Here is an 18512-nt window from a genome sequence, read left to right on the forward strand (position 1 = left end):
TCAAATATAAGATCTAACAAATTAAAGCAATAGGTAAAGTAATTGAGAAGAAAAATTTGAGCATCCGCAATAACCTAAAAGTGAAGATGAAATGTGATGAAGAAAAGTGAAGATGAAAAGCAATGGATGAGAAGGAACAAACTTATGCCTCTTTCAAAAATTTAGCTAGTAACAGACTTGCTAAAAGGAGAGAAAACCGTCCAAGGCAATGCCGATGAGAAGGGAGGTAGCGACACCGATGAGAAGAGAGTCAGCGACGCCGGCGAGAGAATGAACTCCTCTGCACTAGAAGCAAACTCGAAGGAGAAGAAAAAACTGAAATGAGATATGAGTTACTCGGTGAGATAAAAAAATCGGGAGCAAAGGAATAGAAACAGCCGAAACTTGTTTTTATTTTTTTGTATTTAAAAACAAAAAACTAAAAACAGTTTTTAAAACAAAAATTATAAAACCATGATCCAAGTAAGTTTTTTTGTTTTAAAAATATTAAAATAGAAAAATAAATTTTAAAAACAGTAAACAAACAGGCTATTAGGGTCTGTTTGTTTTTTATTTTTTTATTTTTGTTTTTGAAAATAGAAATTTTAAAACTTGTTTGGATTAGGTATTTTTTATTTAATTTTTTTCATTTTTTTAAAAACAAAAAAATAGAAAAAACTTCAAGTTGTTTTCGTTTCATTTTTTATTTTTAAAATATACTACATTTGATTATTTAACATTATAATTATCTTAATTAATTTTTGTTATTAATCATTATCATTAATTACCTATAACCATAACTATTTGTCCATTTTATTAATTTTAAAAATGTTTATATATTGATATAATCTAATCAATTTTTATTTTTAAAAATAAAAAATGAGAATAGAAATCAAGCAGGCATTAAGGAATTGTTTGTTTTTATTTTTAAAAACTGTTTTTTGTTTTTAAAATAAAAAAGTTTAAAAACTTGTTTAAATTAGTGTTTTTGATTTAATTGTTTTTAAAACTATTTTAATTTTAAAAAAATATAAACAAGTTCAAGTTGTTTTTTTTAATATTTTTCTTGTTTTTAAAATATATTATATTTAATATTAAAAATTATAATTACTTTAATCAATTTTTATACAAAATTTTTATGATTAATTACCTATAATTATTACTATCAATCTATTTTTTTAATTTTAAAATTATTTTTAAATTAACATAATCAAATGAATTTTTATTTTGTTTTATTTTAAAAAATAATTTTAAAAACTATATTATAAAATAATTTTTAAAAATAAAAAATAAAAAAAGAAACCAAACAAGAAAGATTGACAAGGTTTTTTCCTTTGCCGAAAAAAACTCAACTAAATTTTCTATTAGAACTTAATGGTCCGTTTAGTAGCAAGGAATTGGAGTGAGGGAAGTGGAACTAATATTTTTATCCATTTGGTACCATAGAACTCGGTCCTCCCTTGAACTCAGTCCCATAAAAATCGATGGAACTAGGTTCTATGCTTACTTGATGTGACTCAGTTCCGTCTGCTCTTTAGACTCAATTACCCGTGTCCCCTCCCTCCCTTGCCATGATCTTGTGATCAATGATGGCCCTTCACTAGCGATAGTGATGGCCCTCTGCTAGTGACGGTGGCCTTCCGCCAACAACGATGATGATGGTTCTTTGTCGTCCTAGGTCAGCAATGCATACAATCGTCTGCGTAGCAATGACTTTCATCCTTCACGAAGCCACCGCCTTGTACAAGCATCGACGCACGGCCAGAACACTTGCTCCGACAGCAGCAATGCTCAAAGCTTTAACAAATCGAAGGCATTAATGAGCTCAAAAGCGAGCAGATCGACTTGGGTGGAGCAAATCAACTGACTTGCATATCTTCGTCTTCAGCATCGCAAGTCGAGTAGAAGATCTGGGTTGCAAATCTTTCTTCTTTTTTTTTTTTTTTTTAATGAACAAACGAAACCTAGGCAAACTAGCCTCTATACCCCATTAGAGAGTGAGTCCTTAGCCACAATCATGCTCAATCCTTAGGTAACATCGAGAAAATCGTGATTCCAAGCAAAAGTTGCAAGCATACTTGGGTTGCTTATTATTTTATGTTTAAATGCTTTGATGATTAAATATTGTCACCTTCCTCAAATTTTCTTCTTGGATTATGGTTTTTTTGTTCTCCTGTATTCCCACAGCAATTGCTTCATGTGTGAGCTGGTATTTCAATGGCTTTTTTTTTTTTTATATATTCAAGGCTATATTAATCTTTTCAAAATATAAATATAATATTAAACAAATCTTTTATCTCACTCCCATTGCATATCAAACATATTTTTAAACTTCACTCCTTTTTTTATTTCCACTTCTAGTTTTATTTCGACTTTCACTTCCACCAAAAACAATTCCCTATACCAAAGGAGGCATGAGAAACAGAGAGTGGACTACATTTTGCTGAATGTCTTGCACCTCATCCAAGCTTGATCAATTTTCATAAGTATTATTTGAAGTGCAACATTAATTGCATCTCAAAATTATAAGTTTACATACGCAAAAATGTGCATCTAGACGAACACATAATCAGTGCATGAGTATACGAACAATGAATAGCAAGCAAGGAGTAAAATTGCTCCCCAATCAGCATCCAGTTTGGCTCAAATTTCTAATTCTAATTTTGAAGTGATGGTTACACACTGAAATAAATGATATGTTGTTACATTAGTAGTTAGTAAATATATCTTCGATATATTTTATCACCACAACCAGCAAAGGCTCGCAGCTTTGCTTCTGTTTCCTTAAAACTAATTGTAACCACACGGCATGAAACGAAAAGAACAAAATAGCATTGTAAAGTAGCATGTATGCTAATGGATTTACCCCACAGAGACGAGCTCTGACAAAGAGCATGGTTTCTCTCCAGTCTATTCTCTCTCTATATCACTTCCACTTCAAGTTTAAAGTGTTTGATTAATTTGAATAGTTTAAATTTAATAATAAATAAATAAATAAATCTGTGTGTTTAAATTCGTTCTGAACAACCTAGAACTACAGTTGAGATGAAATAAAGGTAGTGGCATAAAGCAAAGTGAAACCATATTCGGTTTGACAATATTAATGATGAACTACATAAATAACATAACGGAAGTATTACTCTTCAACTTCATTTATAATTTTGATAGCAGTTACTAGCATCGCGGGGGGAAAAAAGGCTTGCTTTGGGTTAATTAACTCATTTGAAGTTTGAGAATAGGTTATATCCAGCCATTTGATGCTTCAAAAATTAATTAATGCTACGTTCCAACCCTCCACTATAAACGAAACCAGGAAGAACATGTCCTTGAAAGTGAAACATTTAGACATTTCCCTCATTTTCTGTTGAACACTCTCTGCCATGGATTTGGATACAAAGATCAGACAACAATATGTTTCCCAGCCAATGCAGATGCCAGCAATGGACGTGAAATCCAACGTAAAAGATCTCCAGCTTCCTAATTTTGGGGCTCCTTCATCACAGAGTAATTTCTTGCAAGATCTACTCCATATTGATCCATTTCAAGTATATGGATCTTCATCAAATTCAGTTATTGGGGTCCAAACTGCAAATTTTGTTAGCCCTTTAGATAGTTTCTCCGTTGGCTGTTCATCAGAAGATTTTGATGTTTATGAGTCAAAACCATTTATTGAAAATATCAATGGCAATGAAGGGCATGCACATGTTATGGAGAATTTCCAGTTCGGAGGTAATAATTATTATAGCCTCAATGTCTCTCATGAGAGGAATCAAATGGAGGTGGTGGATGCAGACCAGAGCAATTATTATTTTCCATTTGACTCTCAAGAAAGCAAGCCTATCAAATTCGTAGTACCAGATGATGAAGTCTCTGTCATATCTTCAGATCTTAGTTTTCTCCGGAGGGTTGGTTTGAGTAATAGGAATAGCAGGTTATCAGCTTCAATCAGAAGGGCATGCAAAGTTCGGAACAAGTCCAACGTGGTGAAGGGACAGTGGACAGTGGAAGAAGATAGGTGCATATATATTGCAAATTAATTTTTTTTTTCCTAAGGATAATTAACTACACATTATTTTTTAATTTCTGATCATGTTCATATTTTTTTCCCACTTTTCTGCTAATTGCAGGCTGCTGATTCAGCTGGTTGAAAAGTACGGAGTGAGAAAGTGGTCTCATATTGCTCAGAGTTTGCCTGGGAGAATAGGCAAACAATGTCGAGAGCGTTGGCATAATCATTTAAGGCCTAACATCAAGGTTCTAATTTGTCTGAGTCTGTTATGCCAAGTATTAATACTCTCAAAAAATAGTTTTCATATGGAATATATATACATCTAATATGACACACACGCACACACTTTATAAAAAAGTCATATTATTATGGAAGAGATTAATAAATCACACTATTCACACAAGAGATTAATAAAGTAGGACATACAGAATTATGGAACCACAATCCAGTTATGTGTTTCCTGTCAGTGATGCCTTGATTAAAAATCTGCAGGCATATATCTTCCAGTGCCTTTAACTTTTTTAATTTGCCTTTTTGTTTTGTTGCAGAAGGACACGTGGAGTAATGAAGAGGATAAGATCCTGATCGAAGCCCACATAGAGATAGGAAATAAATGGGCAGAGATTGCCAAGAAGTTGCCTGGAAGAACTGAAAACTCCATAAAAAACCATTGGAATGCAACCAAGAGAAGGCAATATTCAAAAAGGAAGTGTCGCTCCAAGTACCCTAAACCCTCTCTTCTTCAGGAATACATCAAGAGCTTGAACTTAGACAAAAACCCGCCTATAGATTATAGGAAGAGATCCTCTTCTTCTGCTAACCCTAACAACAACAACAACAATCGTATGACTGGTACAAGGAAAGCATCAGCAAGACTGGCAAGTGAGCAGTTTTGTCCCGACAATGACAGATTGGTTCCTACATATGACTTTAACGACGTCCCAGACTTTTGTTTCGATGAGAACATAAATTTGTTTCAAGAAGTATGCAATCTTGATACTTTACTTGATGATATGCCTTGTGCTCCTGATCATACTGTGCACGGAGGAGACTTTGAAGCAAAGTTGCAATATTGTGACGATGTTGTTAATAATGCTGATTTTGATGAGGATGATCAGTTTGATTTAGGGAAGTCACAGGGTCAGGAGGTGGAACTTAAGAAGGAGATGGATTTGGTGGAGATGATGTCTCAGATCAAAGATGTTCTTGGTTGTGTTTAGCTCTTTGTCTTGGAGGAACAAATTTTGAAGGATGATGAAACAGACAACAATAAATAAATAGTGAAACAATCTTGAGAATTATTTAATATATTTAACGCATATATGGAGTTAAATAAAGATTGTACTTTGACCTTTTCGCGAAAAAAGGATTGTACTCTGATCTGGTTCCTAGTTTGAATGGAAAAGATATGCATGTAGCTTTGAAGCCACTTCTATATTCTATGTACTCCTGCATAATTTTATGTTTATGTACAGGTGATGTTGATACGACCAATCAAAGGGATGATACATTTCTATTTTGCACTGTAGGTTATCTTTGTTTATTTTTTCTGGGGCAGAGCACCATGGGACGTCAGCCGCAGCACAAGAGATGATATTTGGGGAAGGGCCAAATGGTAAACTTTTGTAAGAATATACTCTTTTAGACCATAATATAAGTCACTTTATAAAAATATCCCTTGGTTCAAAATATAGGGTACTAGGTAAAATTTATTTTTTTTACATTTATACCCTTGCTTTTTTTTTCCTTTTCAATTTCTTGTCTTTAAATGCTCCATATTTAAAGATTACGCATGCGTTACTAAAAAAAACTCACTTAACTCAAGAGTAAAAATATAAAGATGTAAACATTTTTAGGAAAATGAGATTTCAACTAATATTTTTTATAAAACATAAATTAGTTACCAACAACATATATTATGATCCGGAGAGAGAGTCAATGTAATACTACTTTAATCCTATTTTTTCATAATAAGTGACACAAAAAACTTCCTTTCAAAAGTTTATAATAAGTGTCATTTTCAGATTCTAACAAGGTATAAATTCTTTATTTCATGTTTTTTGGTTAAGAAAGGGGGGAGACCCAAGTGGGGTCTACTATGACAAATGCGAATCTAGCCAATGCCTATGGCGTTGTGTTGCAGGAAATTCGAAAGTCCTTAAATCATTTGATGGATGATCCAAATCATGTACACCCCTATCCATGGCAATAACATAGGACACAAGGAAGTCAGCATATTTGTTTTCCTCTCGGTAGTCTCAACTTGTCACCCTCTATGCAATAGAGAATGGATCTACCGAATCAAATAATGGTTGCCATTCATAGAGAATGTATCTCACGACAAAAGAGACACTATTAGCAAACAATCAACATGCAAGCTTTATTTCATGTTTTCCTTCTTATTAATGCACCCATTAGTGGTCAAGTAGTATGTATTATAAAGAATATTAGTGATAAATTAGGAAAATATTATATTGATTTTATAAAAACTTAGATTAGATTATTTAATGATTTTTTTTGTGTGAAAAATGTTTTTGTAACAATTTTTATAAAACGGATGGAATATCAACTTAGATACTAATAATGTCTGTGTCTCCCTGGAGTTAGTTAACGATATACCTTGTCTTAAGAATAAAATTAATAGTACGCTCATTACGCTTTAACTATGACAATTAATGAGTTTACTTTTTGTTAAGACTAATTGAAGCAATGAATTCTACTTAATTGGTATTGTACCGTAAATTCAAAATAAAGTGTAACTGAATAATTTATGACTTTGGTTGTTTACGAACAACAAAGGTAGTAGACATAAAGTAGTTTCATCAAAATGAATAGCCTAATTTATTGATACTGTAATTCTACAAAGCCATATCATAAACTACTTAAAATTAATTTTAGAAATCAACTATATTTTTTATCTTTCATTTTTCTTAAGTTAATTCTACCTTTCAATAGGGGGTTGGAAAAAGAAGTTTCTTTTTTTTTTATAAAAAAAAAATTGGATCGAAAAGAAATGGTAGGGATAGAGAATTGGTTTAGGAGGGTTCATAAGTTCCATCTTCATGAATTCAAAGTGAAAATTTTGCGTGTTTAAATGAGTGAATCAACTTAAGGGGAAATTACTGCAATTAACACTATAAGCCCAGGTATAACATAAAATGAACAGATGAAACTTCAGTTCAACCCAACCTCGTCAAACCCAACCACCGAGCCCATTTGGAGAGCTTACGGAACTGGCGGCTCTGTCTCTGAATATGAAACACCAGCCATGCAGCCAACTCTATAAATGCTTCTTAATGGTGCAACTTCGGTCAGGAATAAACTCCAATCTTGTTATGTCAACACAAAAACCTATCTTATTTCAGGAAGAAAATCCAACGGAATCAACCAAATTGAGCACAGTACAATGTATTGAAAGTTCGACCCCCAAAGGGTCTGTGGATGTCACCATTCACAAACATTTTTGCTGGAAAGCACTCTCAGGACTTTTGCCATCAATTTGTGAGTGGTGAGGAAAATCGTATGGCATTTCTTCAGCAGAAAGCCACGCCCCATTGAACACCCTTGTGACTTCTTGGTACACTACTTCGTTTCCTTCTGGCGTAAGGTGCAACCCATCACTGGAAAAACATCGATGCAGAAATCTTTATATGGCTACAGATAATGCAGTGGTAAGTTAAATTTGACCCCAAAATTATGCGTCTAAATTCTAAATGAATCTCATTTTTTTTTATAACCTTTAATTTTTGTTCTTCATGAGAACATATTGACTGAATATTTCCTTTCTTGTGTATTACAGTCAAGGTTGCCCTCACTTTTTTCAACACTAATAGACTAAAAAGTAAAAAAAAAAAAAAAAATCCATGACGCTTTAACAAGAGAACAGGGTCAAACCTAAATAATATTCACTTGTTCTCTCAAGTGTCCAGGAAGTAAACATCACAAACCTTAAAAATTTCATTTGCCAGCCATCTGTCTCTTGCATTTTGGACCAAAGATTGATAAAACGAACACCTAATTCCTCGGCCGTCTCAATACAAGCTTTTGCATATTCACCTGTTACTTCATTTGTTCTTTCTGACAGTTTTCTGGCATTCTCGCCATAGAGAGATCTGCAAGACATTGAAAGCCCCTTACAGATAAAGTTAACAATCATTAAAATGATGAGAAGTTCATGTAACCCATGATTCTCTTGCTCTACTAAACATTCAAATTTCTCTAGAGGCCAAAAAAATTACAAATTAAAAGTTCACCCATGACTCTTTCCTCCAGGAATTGCAAGAAAATAGATGTCACGGGGAACAGTTCCATTCAATGCCTTTGGTAAGTGTAGCAAATACACATGCATGGTACAGTGAGATAGTGACCATAAAAAAATGCAGATTTTGGACATTGAATCTAAAATGAAAGGAAGAATCTATCATGCCTTGCATAAGCATCACGGCCTTTCTCACAAACTGGTGGTGGACTAATAAGCACAATTAGCATAGCTGGTGAGCATTCCTGCAATTTTTTTCCCAGTGATGAAATAGTTTAGATCATATGATATGAACAATAGATGAGAAGTTAGTTAGGACGTTACCATGGTAGTTTATTGGAGCTATTTGGCTACCCACTTTCTCAATATATACCAATGCACCAACCAGTGAGGAGGACATATATAATGGTTCATGAAGATTCTTTTTGTCTAAGTCTCTCTCTTTCTCTTTGCTTTCATCTCTATATCATCTTTCCACATCTTATGATTGGCACCTAATGGAATACAGGTCCGATTCATGCTATGCCCCGATTGTTTTCAAATCAACATTAGGATACTCCTTAACCCAATGAGGCAAAGTAACAAGATGGAAAGAAATCCAAATCATTATACTGAATTCAACGAGATGAAAAGGGTAAAAATTACTTTAAAAGTTCAAATTCAATTTACAGAATATTCCTGGAAGTCAAAATTATATCATAGAGAAGAAGATAAAATCTTTAAGTTATACAATGAATAACTCCTCAAAACTCCACTAAAATACAGTTCCTGTGAGTCAATTCCTGATATTCTTATTCTTTCAAGACATTGCCGTATATTTTAGCAAGTTATCTACCATAACACTTTGAACGAGTAAATTAGTAAATCTAGAATAAGAAATGGGTACGCCTAGACATGATATATACCATCTGTGGAACTTAGGATAATCATAACTCCAGATTAAATGATACTATCCAGGATTACAGGCAAAATCTAACCAAAGGGGCACAAGTTAGCAGATAATGATTTGAAAGAATTGAACAGGTTGTTAACAAACTGATTTACATTGTTGAGAAGTGAAACAACAAAATTTGACCTTCAAATGATGAACAATCTTTCTAAGATTTTCCTTGTACTCTTCAATAGGTACATGTTGCCTTTCACTACCTCTTCCTGACAAAGCCGCATCATTAGCGCCAAAGAAAATTGTGGTAGCAATAGGAGGTTTGGTCGAGACCTGAGAAAGAAGCCATGCCATTAAAACATTGGGAGTTCAACCATTAATGTAGCGATTTGTCAAACCTCCAATACATTATCAAGCACTGCATTGCAATATCACAGACTAAATGATTTTCTTTAGGCAAATTATGCATCACGAGGAAATAAAACTTCACCGTCGTTGCAGCAAGTGTCAAAAGATTATATGAAATCCAGATGATGTCGATGAAAGGTCCAATGTTGAATCAATCCATCACAACGAACGCAGCCAAAACTAGCAGATTGTTGAATCTTTAAGCCTAATCTTCAAAGGCTACCAAATGTACATAATCAGAGCAGTTGTAGAGGAGCCCATTGATTAAACAAGCCTCTTTCATTTTGTCTCGTGCTTAACAAAAGCTGTATGTCAAGTCAAAATTTTTCTTCCATTTACCCCAAAAAAAAAAAAAAGGATTGCCCATTTTTAAAAACACCCAAAAAAGGAAAATTGCATGCCTGCTACTTTGAGTTAAGTGATTTTAGTAATGACCAACAATGGCAGCTGAATGATCCATACACAAGGCAAAAGGATCAATGCCTAACCATACCCTAGTTTAACAGCTGGAAGTATGATGTAAACTTACATATTAGTGAAGAAATAAAGATGAGTATAGCCAATTACCAGAGGGAATATGTGATGCAGCAAGAACAAAGCCCATCTTGTGTTGTATCCACCATATCCACGAATGAGGACATCAGCCTTCGCAATGAGAGAATATAAAAGCTCATTAATTTCTGAAGCATATCCGAAGACAATTTTGGATCTCTGATGACGACAAGGACAAATGAGAAAAACAAAGAAGAAGAAAAGAAAAGGAGGGGGGAAAAAACCTTGCGAGAATAGGAGTTGGCAAGAGCAGCACCCCATCCACCAGGTCGGAAGGATTGCTCCGTTAACGAATCTCCAAACAACACGATCTGAGGCCTCATTGAAAGTTACAACTGCCCAAGCTTCCTCGCTCGGGCCAGCGATTTGATCACCAATCAGACGTCCGAAAAATTGAGCAACATGTTTCTGACTTGTACTGCAGATGAGGTAACTGACGACCAATCGATTAGTTGGCCACACGGCGTTTCTTGAATTCAACTTATTGTGATCTTCCAATAGTTAACTTATTTTCAAAAAAAAAAAAAAAGGTTATGACAGAATTTTGAGGTAGAAAAACAGGCCTACTTGCATATCCTAACTAAAGTGAGTAATAACAGCCGAGCCTAATGAGCAATCCATTTAAATTTATTTTCATAAGGGTTTGATATTTGAAAAAAAAATAATATTTTTTTAAAAAAATTGGACTCAAATTAAGATGACCTTTTTAAACCCGTTTCATTTTTACTTTTAAGAAAAAAAATTTAATTATTAAATTAAATTTAAATTTTAAAATATATATTTATACCTTAATATAAAAAATTTTATTATTTATTTTTAATTTTTAAATATTATAACTTGTATTTTTAAAAAATATAAAATATTATAGTTGAAAGTTTTATTTTAAAAAATTCAAAAAAAATAAAAGGTAATAATAAAAGTGAGCTTATAAATCTAACCTTGAATCTTTTAAATAAAAATCAAATTTTAGAAAATGATGAATTTTAAAATAATTAAATTAAAAGGGAAGCAGACCTTTTTTGGTTTGGCTTAAAAAAGTTGAGCTTGAAAAATTTATTTATCAAGAGAAGATCTCATCAGTAAAGTTGAACCCTTGAACTTGCGGTTGCGGGCCTAGGATCGGTCTGTTGGTTTTAGATATTTTTATATATTTTCAAGAAAAGATTCTTTCAAATAAATATATAAGTTTAATTGCATACTTAGATACTAATATACTCTTTTTGCTCTTGTTTATAGGGTAAAAATTTTTTTTGTCCTATTCAATTTTTATTATAATTTTTTTTACTTTTCATTAAATGTTTTGAAAGAAAAAAATATTTGTTAATGGATATATATTAAGTGGAAAAAAAGTTAAAAAATTACTTCCTATTTAAAAATATAAAATATTTTTAATCAAATCTTACTTTTTAATAAAGTAATTATTTAACATCAAACTAACTATATATTTTTATATTTATCTCTATTTAATAGATTATTTTACCTTAAAATAAATATAAAATAATTTATTCAATAAGGATTTTTTTAAAAAATAATAATTACATCTTGAAAGATTAAAAATATCTTAAATTTTTTAATATCCAACCTTTCAAGACATTTTTTAATAAAGGAAGTATTAAATTTTTAGACATAATCAATAATTTTTTTTTAAAAAATAATTCTAATAAGACATGTTGGAGCAAACGATGGCTCACAGTGCGACATGCAAGAGCATAAAAATTAAAACCAACAAGCAGCAGCAAAATTATAGTGAGCACGAGTGAAAATGACACTCTTTTTCAAGATTTGTTTCCGATCTCTTTCTTTTCATATTATGTTCCCGCCCTCTTCTTTTATCTTCTCACATGTAAAATTAGAGTATACAAAAATAATAAAAGATTTAAACAGGTCGACCATCAATTCTAAAAGGCAAACTCATTTATTTTTTAGCACATTAGAAGTGACTCATTTAAATTTAAATAATCTTTAAAGCCTATTAACCTTGAGCCTAAGCTTCAAGTTAAACGCTTAAATAGGCAGGTTTGACGAGCTTCACTAGTTTGCCCCTCTCCATAATAAATAATTGCTTGCTTTTTTAATATTTTTATGATGTCATAAATGATTAGATATTGTATTACTTCTATCTCCATTTATAAAATATTTTTAAAGGCTATCTATGTCTCAAAAAATAAGATGTTTTGATGAACATAAAATTTATTAATTCAATTATTTTAATATTACCCTTATTATTTCACTCCTTAAATAAATTTTTTCCACCCTCTTATTAATGAAAGGTAATTCGAAAGTTTATAGAAATGTTAAAATCATAAATTATATTTAATGTACTTAATTAGTATGTATAATTTTATTGAAAATGTTTTATAACTTCAAAGGAATGGGAGGAAACAATTTTTTAATGCAGAAAGAGGAAATTACTTAATTTTTCTGTAAATTACTCCATCCGTCCTTATATATATATATATATGATATTTTTTGAAATAATTTTTATTCCTAAATATAAGAGGTTGTCAATATATTTTTTAATAAATAAACTATTGTACCCTTATTACATTAGAAAAAAAAAAGACAAGTACTTCTAAATTTGTTTTCAAAAAAAAGAATTATTTTTTTATTTACAATAATTAAAGGTAAAATTAAAATATTACTATGCTTTTAAGTAGATAATTAAATTTTATTTATTTGCGTAATTTGGTTAAAATATCTTATAAATAGGGATGAAGGAAGCACTTCTTTAATTATAAAAAAGAGTGAAATTCAACCTTTTAAAAAAAATTAAAGCTTTAATTAAAGGATGCTTAATTCAACTGATCAAAAGAATTAAATTATTTTATATTAAGATCTCTTGTTTGAATCATATACTGATTTAATTCTCTCAATCACTTGAACCAAACATCATTCAATAAAAAGAAAAATTAGTTCTAGAATGTAAAAAAGAATGAATAGTAAATTTTAAAACTAAATTATAATAATATTCTCATTCCATTTTTTTATATATTTGTTTCATTTAAAAATATAAAATAATTTTTAAATTAAACATTAAAAAATATAAAACATTTTTTTTCAATTTATGATCAATGAATTTTTTTTAAAAAAATACTCTTAACAAATAAACCATTAAACATTTTTTCAATTATCAGATACAGTTATAAAATTCTGTATTTTTTTTAGCAAAGGGGTATATATTATAAGAAAAATTATGTAGCGATCCCATATAAATAATTTATTTATAAAAAAAATCTCACAAATTTTTCTTATTACAGATAGGTCCCAAACAGCCGAAGTGTGATTTGGATTTTAGGGGAAAAGGCTTTTATTCCCCATACTTAATTAAAAAAAAAAAAAAAGCCTCCAAAACAACTCAAATGCAATATCATCGCTGAATATCCCACAATTTTCCCCTTCTCTGCGTTTGAACCCTAAAGGCTCTTTGCATGCCATTGCCGGAGAGCTTCATCGTCTTCATCTCCGTTGGTCAAGGTTGCCTTCCCTCTTCATTACCGTCACACGACAATGACAATTTACTTGTTTTAACAAAAACCAAATGTTCTAAAAATTGAATTAGATGTTGAGTTGAAAGGGACAATGGATCATGATTTTTATAGTCCAACCTATTAAACCGTCAGTGAAAATGATAATATGATAATTAAATAAAAATAATATTATATACATATATACATAATATATGTATAAGAAATAAAATATTATTTTTAAAGAACTTAACAATAAATTTAAAAATAATTTTATTTTTTTCTCATTAAATTAACTATGAATTAATATTATATTTGAGGAAAACAAAATATATATTTTCAAAATCTTAAAAAAGTTCTATTGGAAAATAAAAGTGTCGAACAAAATTCTTATTTTTTATTAGAATATTTAAAATATTGTTGTAAGAGTAATTTTTTTGACTTTCTCATTTATCAGTATGTCAAAAAACGTGAGGAGTTAGCCGTTTTAAATTTGAAAAAGCACATTTTATAAGACTTTTACAGTACCCCTTTCTCTCGTGGTGAATGACGTTTCTTCTTCTTGCTTCAATGCGAAGTTTTCATTTTCTTTCTTCTTTGTTGCATTCAGTTATTCCATTTCAAAGGGTGTAGTAGGTGCTTCATCTTTATGACTTTGTTTCCAGGCTTTTCATTATTTCCATTGCTGTTGTAAAATCATCGTGAAGGTATGTGCTGGTTTTTTCCGTTGATGCTTCTTCCTTCCTCTTCTTGTTTCTTCTTCAGTTCAGTAGCAACCAATCTCTAAAACTCGTTCAGTTTTTTAAAATCCCTGCCGGTGCTCCGCTTGATTTCGGTTTTCAATTCACAACAATTCAACCTAATTCAATTTATAAAAAAGTATAAATGATCACATTAAGCAACTTGCTTGTTCGATCAACGGTTAAACCAGTTTAATTATTTGATTCAGCTCTCTAAATATTGCAAAAAACTCACTATCATTCACGTATGCTTGTAAAAAACAAGTAAAAATTTTGTTATAATTTCTCAACAACATTAACATTATCTTTTTAAATATTTACAATCACCTCATCAACTACTTCAATTATTTACAACTTTCTCTTCATAATATGTAAACCTTCAAATTTAACTTCTCAAACAAACATCTCCTTTTCACATATGTCAAAAGTTAATATAGTTGAAAATTCATTTTTACACCAAAATAGTGCAGTACCATCAAAACACTACATCTATTTTTAGCATCAAAGAAGTAGCCTCAATCATACATTGAATGAAACACATTCTCCTAAACTCTCAAGTAAAGCTCCATTTTCATTGTCATCCCACCCTCCCCTTTCCAAAAAAAAAAAAAACAGAGAGACATAATCTCATACCTACATTGCAATTATATGCGTTTATACAATTGTTGCGCGTTCTGTGCTGTATATAATTAATACATAACTAATTAGATTGTATTAGGTAGATAAATATTTTAGTTCCCTAGTTCTTACTTGGTTGCAATAAGTTTCCGATCAGTCAAAAAATTAAGATGTCTTTTATTAATCTACCTTGAAGAGGGCCAAAAGAAATATGATAAACTTATCGGGTACATGAGAGCAAAAAAATTATAAACACACATAAACCAACATTTGTTGATTCAATGATGAAAAGCAAGCATGAGGGCATCTAAGAATATACTTCAAAAAAACACCACCTAATGCAAAAGGGTGAGGTGTTAATATCCTTACTAGTGTCAAGATGTGAATGCATATTTATTGAGAATAAAAAGAAGAAGAAGAAAAATTAGAAAGACGCATAATAAACTTACAAGGGAAAAGTTGAAAAGCAATACTACACCCGTGTTTTGATGTTGGGAGCGATGGAGAGGTTGTATGAAGGTGATGAAGAGCTATAGCAATGAAAGGTCCAACAATGAAGATAAAAGGTAACATTAGAATTCCAGTATGTATATAGAGAGAGCAAAAATTTAAAATACTCAACCATAAAATTTGAGTTGTAGAGAAAAAAAATTTTAAAACATTTTTTCTTTTTAACTAAGGGTATACAAGTCCTTTTATCTAAAATTCAAATCACACCTAAATCCCTTAAAAGCTGTTAGCAATAAATATTAAATGAAATTTGCAGAATTTATTTGTAGATAAATTCCTTTTATGGGACCAAGGAGTATTGGCTAAAAAAATTGGGACCTATGTGTAATTTTCCCTAGGTTTATATCGGTTGCATTTGCAAAACCTTTTTGACACGTAGCCGCGGCCCAGAAGATTCCCAAACCAAGGAAGGAGGATGAGTGGAACCGCCATTGGAGGAACCCTATTTATTTTTATTTTTTTCTTGTTCCTGGCATGAAAGAGGAATTGAGGAGTGATCAGTGAAAAGGCCAGAATAAGACGCTGAATCAAATTCGGGGACAAAATGCTGAGGCTCGCTTGCAAAAGACTTACCGGAATCGCGCTGCGGGAGGCGCCGACATCCCAGCTTCTGCCTCGGTTTTACCACGAGAGGGTTGTTGATCACTACAACAATCCCCGGAATGTTGGATCCTTCGATAAGAATGACCCCAACGTGGGCACGGGCTTGGTTGGTGCTCCGGCTTGTGGGGATGTTATGAAGCTTCAGATTAAGGTTGATGAAGAGACCGGTAAGATTGTTGATGCTCGCTTCAAGACCTTCGGCTGTGGGTCCGCCATTGCCTCTTCCTCTCTAGGTACTTTTTCTTGTGAAATTTCTTTTTGGACTGCGCAGTTTTGGTATAATTGAGAAATTGAAACGAGTCCGGTTGGATAGGTACTTTTCTAGGCCGTGTTTTCGTGGTTTGGGACGCTACCTTTTTGAATGATGTTTTCTTTCCGAAATTCTGTAGTTTATTTTTTCCTCCCGTTGATTTGCCTGTCAATTTATCCTATTGTAGCTTAATCCTTATTGAAGAATTTTCAAATTTTTTAATTTCTCACGTTTCAGCTACGGAATGGGTAAAGGGAAAGCAAATGGAAGAAGCTCTTTCCATTAAAAACTCGTAAGTTCCTAACTCCGACTTCTAGAAAGGACATGAAATTTGTTACATGTTCCTCGTCAAGATGAGACATCAAACGTACTGGGTGGTGGTCATCAAATAAAAGTAACCTGCTCTGAGTTTCTTGCCATCTGAGGTTTTTTGTGATTATGATTTACTTGCTGGAGGTTAGCTCCTTTTCTAAATTTTCCTTGCCACTCTATATTTGTTTGCACGTACAGTAATGGGTCTGTGACCTTTGGTCCTCCACAAAAGTGAGCAAAGTCAGATGGCCACAAGCATAGAGGAAGTTGAATTTAATTATACAAGAGATTGATGAATATTTGGAATATGCATTCATCTGATTAAAATGGTCAATTGATGATTGGAATGTGTGTTCATCTGATTAAAATGTCAGGTGTGGAAGATATAAAGAGGTTTCTTTCACCTATACCTGCGCTCGCCACGTCTATGTATGATTAGTTATTTTAGATGAAGTTTTGATGTGGTCTCCTGGTTGGTTTTGAAAGTGGATCATCTATGGTTATATAAATTATGGAATTCATGAAGAGTACACCCTTCATATCTGATTTTTATATTTCTTCAAATACATTGACTTTTCGGGAGATTGCTATAGTTGGTTTTGGTTTTGGACCTTAAAATAATCATGAATATTGATTCTATCTTTAGCTCTGTTGTTTCTCTTAACGGTTCTGGTCTACTGTCATGTTGAAAGCTGAAATGTTCCAAATGACTGATATTCTACAGGGAAATTGCGAAGCATCTTTCACTTCCGCCAGTTAAGCTTCACTGCAGCATGCTCGCTGAGGATGCCATTAAAGCAGCTGTGAAAGACTATGAAACTAGGCGTGCTAGTGGAAATGGTGGTAAAAATTCTGCTTCTGGAGAGAAGGCTGCCCCTGCTTGATTATTCCACGCGTAGAATCGTGATGAATACAGCCATACTAGTGGCTTTCTAGTAGTGTTAAGTAGGTTGTGTTTCTTGGCAGGTATGGGAGCTAGTCAGCTAGGTATCTTAATATGGAGTAAATAATTTAGTGCTGTCTATGCTTCGATGCCTTTATGGGCTTTGGCTTTCAGCATTGTGTTAATAATCAATAATCAACTCGCTGCCCATGAAATAAAACAGCTCAACAAAAAGTCAGGTTGCGTGAATGAATTAACAGAGATTTATGTTGTGGTCTTGAAACAACAATGCTGTAATTGATTAATGAGTATTGAAATTGAGAATTGACAATTGAGTACTTCAATTGCTCTATATCAATATGTGATTAAAAATTCTATGGGATGTCGCAAGAAAGTCTTCGGTGTATGGTTTACCTCTGATATTATATAAAAATGGGATTCATATGATTCATGTTCTGGTTTCACTTACGATGAGTCACCGCGTTTGTTTGCGTCTGTGTATTATTTTTAGTTGTTTGGCTGAAGGAAGATAACATTTGAAGGAAAATTTGGACACGATTTTAGAGTTTAATACCTTGTTGGATTGATTTGTCTGCCCTTTTTATGATATTGAAAACATTGGAACAATAAATTTTAGAGGAAACAAGGTTCTATGAAGTCAGTAACATGAAAAATGTCTTATTAAGCTAGACAGATGATGAAAATAAATAATTTTTAATTTTTCCTTCTTTCTTAATTTAGAAAAACGTTTAACACAATCTTACTAAATTCATCTCTCTCTCAATTTATAGTAAATTTAACGCAATCTGAAAATTCTCCAATTTATTCTCAGATGTAAGAGTAGGACTGGCCTAGGAATCCAATTTTCTGGTGCAAACAGGAGACACGTGAGAGAATTCATAATCAACTAAATTCCGGGACAAATTAAACTCATTAGTCGGATACAACAATATGGCAACAATAAGAAATATTTATTTTTGGTAAATAACAAGAAATATTAATTGTGAGGGGCATTGGCATAAACTTGCTCTGCTTGAGCCTTG

The 18512-nt window shown here is 32.1% G+C and overlaps 3 protein-coding genes across 4 annotated transcripts; 2 read left to right on the forward strand and 1 right to left on the reverse strand.

The window, feature by feature from the left end:
* The first annotated feature begins 1302 nt into the window (after positions 1–1302).
* On the forward strand, positions 1303–5611 carry LOC129309191 (transcription factor MYB98-like). 2 transcript variants are annotated; one of them, XM_054950607.1, is made up of 3 exons: positions 1303–3994; positions 4107–4263; positions 4537–5611. In XM_054950607.1, the coding sequence occupies exons 1-3, from the start codon at positions 3360–3362 to the stop codon at positions 5206–5208; spliced, it is 1464 nt and encodes a 487-aa protein (XP_054806582.1). In that variant the 5' UTR covers positions 1303–3359; the 3' UTR covers positions 5209–5611. The 2 variants fall into 2 exon arrangements, with proteins under 2 accessions (XP_054806582.1, XP_054806583.1); XM_054950608.1 differs by having other exon boundaries at positions 4107–4233.
* Positions 5612–7257: 1646 nt separating this feature from the next.
* LOC129309707 (GDSL esterase/lipase At5g62930) lies at positions 7258–10536 on the reverse strand. The gene is made up of 6 exons (XM_054951389.1): positions 10314–10536; positions 10105–10182; positions 9322–9462; positions 8415–8491; positions 7936–8100; positions 7258–7608 (listed from the first exon to the last, which is right to left on the reverse strand). Exons 1-6 carry the CDS (start codon positions 10410–10412, stop codon positions 7440–7442), a joined length of 729 nt encoding a protein of 242 aa, XP_054807364.1. The 5' UTR covers positions 10413–10536; the 3' UTR covers positions 7258–7439.
* Positions 10537–15811: 5275 nt separating this feature from the next.
* Positions 15812–17844, forward strand: LOC129309708 (uncharacterized). Its single transcript, XM_054951390.1, has 3 exons — positions 15812–16257; positions 16512–16566; positions 17311–17844. The coding sequence occupies exons 1-3, from the start codon at positions 15966–15968 to the stop codon at positions 17468–17470; spliced, it is 507 nt and encodes a 168-aa protein (XP_054807365.1). The 5' UTR covers positions 15812–15965; the 3' UTR covers positions 17471–17844.
* The last annotated feature ends 668 nt before the right edge of the window (positions 17845–18512 follow it).

The sequence above is a fragment of the Prosopis cineraria genome, unplaced genomic scaffold (assembly GCF_029017545.1).
Source record: "Prosopis cineraria cultivar Desert tree isolate PC_DT_omini unplaced genomic scaffold, ASM2901754v1 PC4, whole genome shotgun sequence".
NCBI classification, from domain to species: domain Eukaryota; kingdom Viridiplantae; phylum Streptophyta; class Magnoliopsida; order Fabales; family Fabaceae; genus Prosopis; species Prosopis cineraria.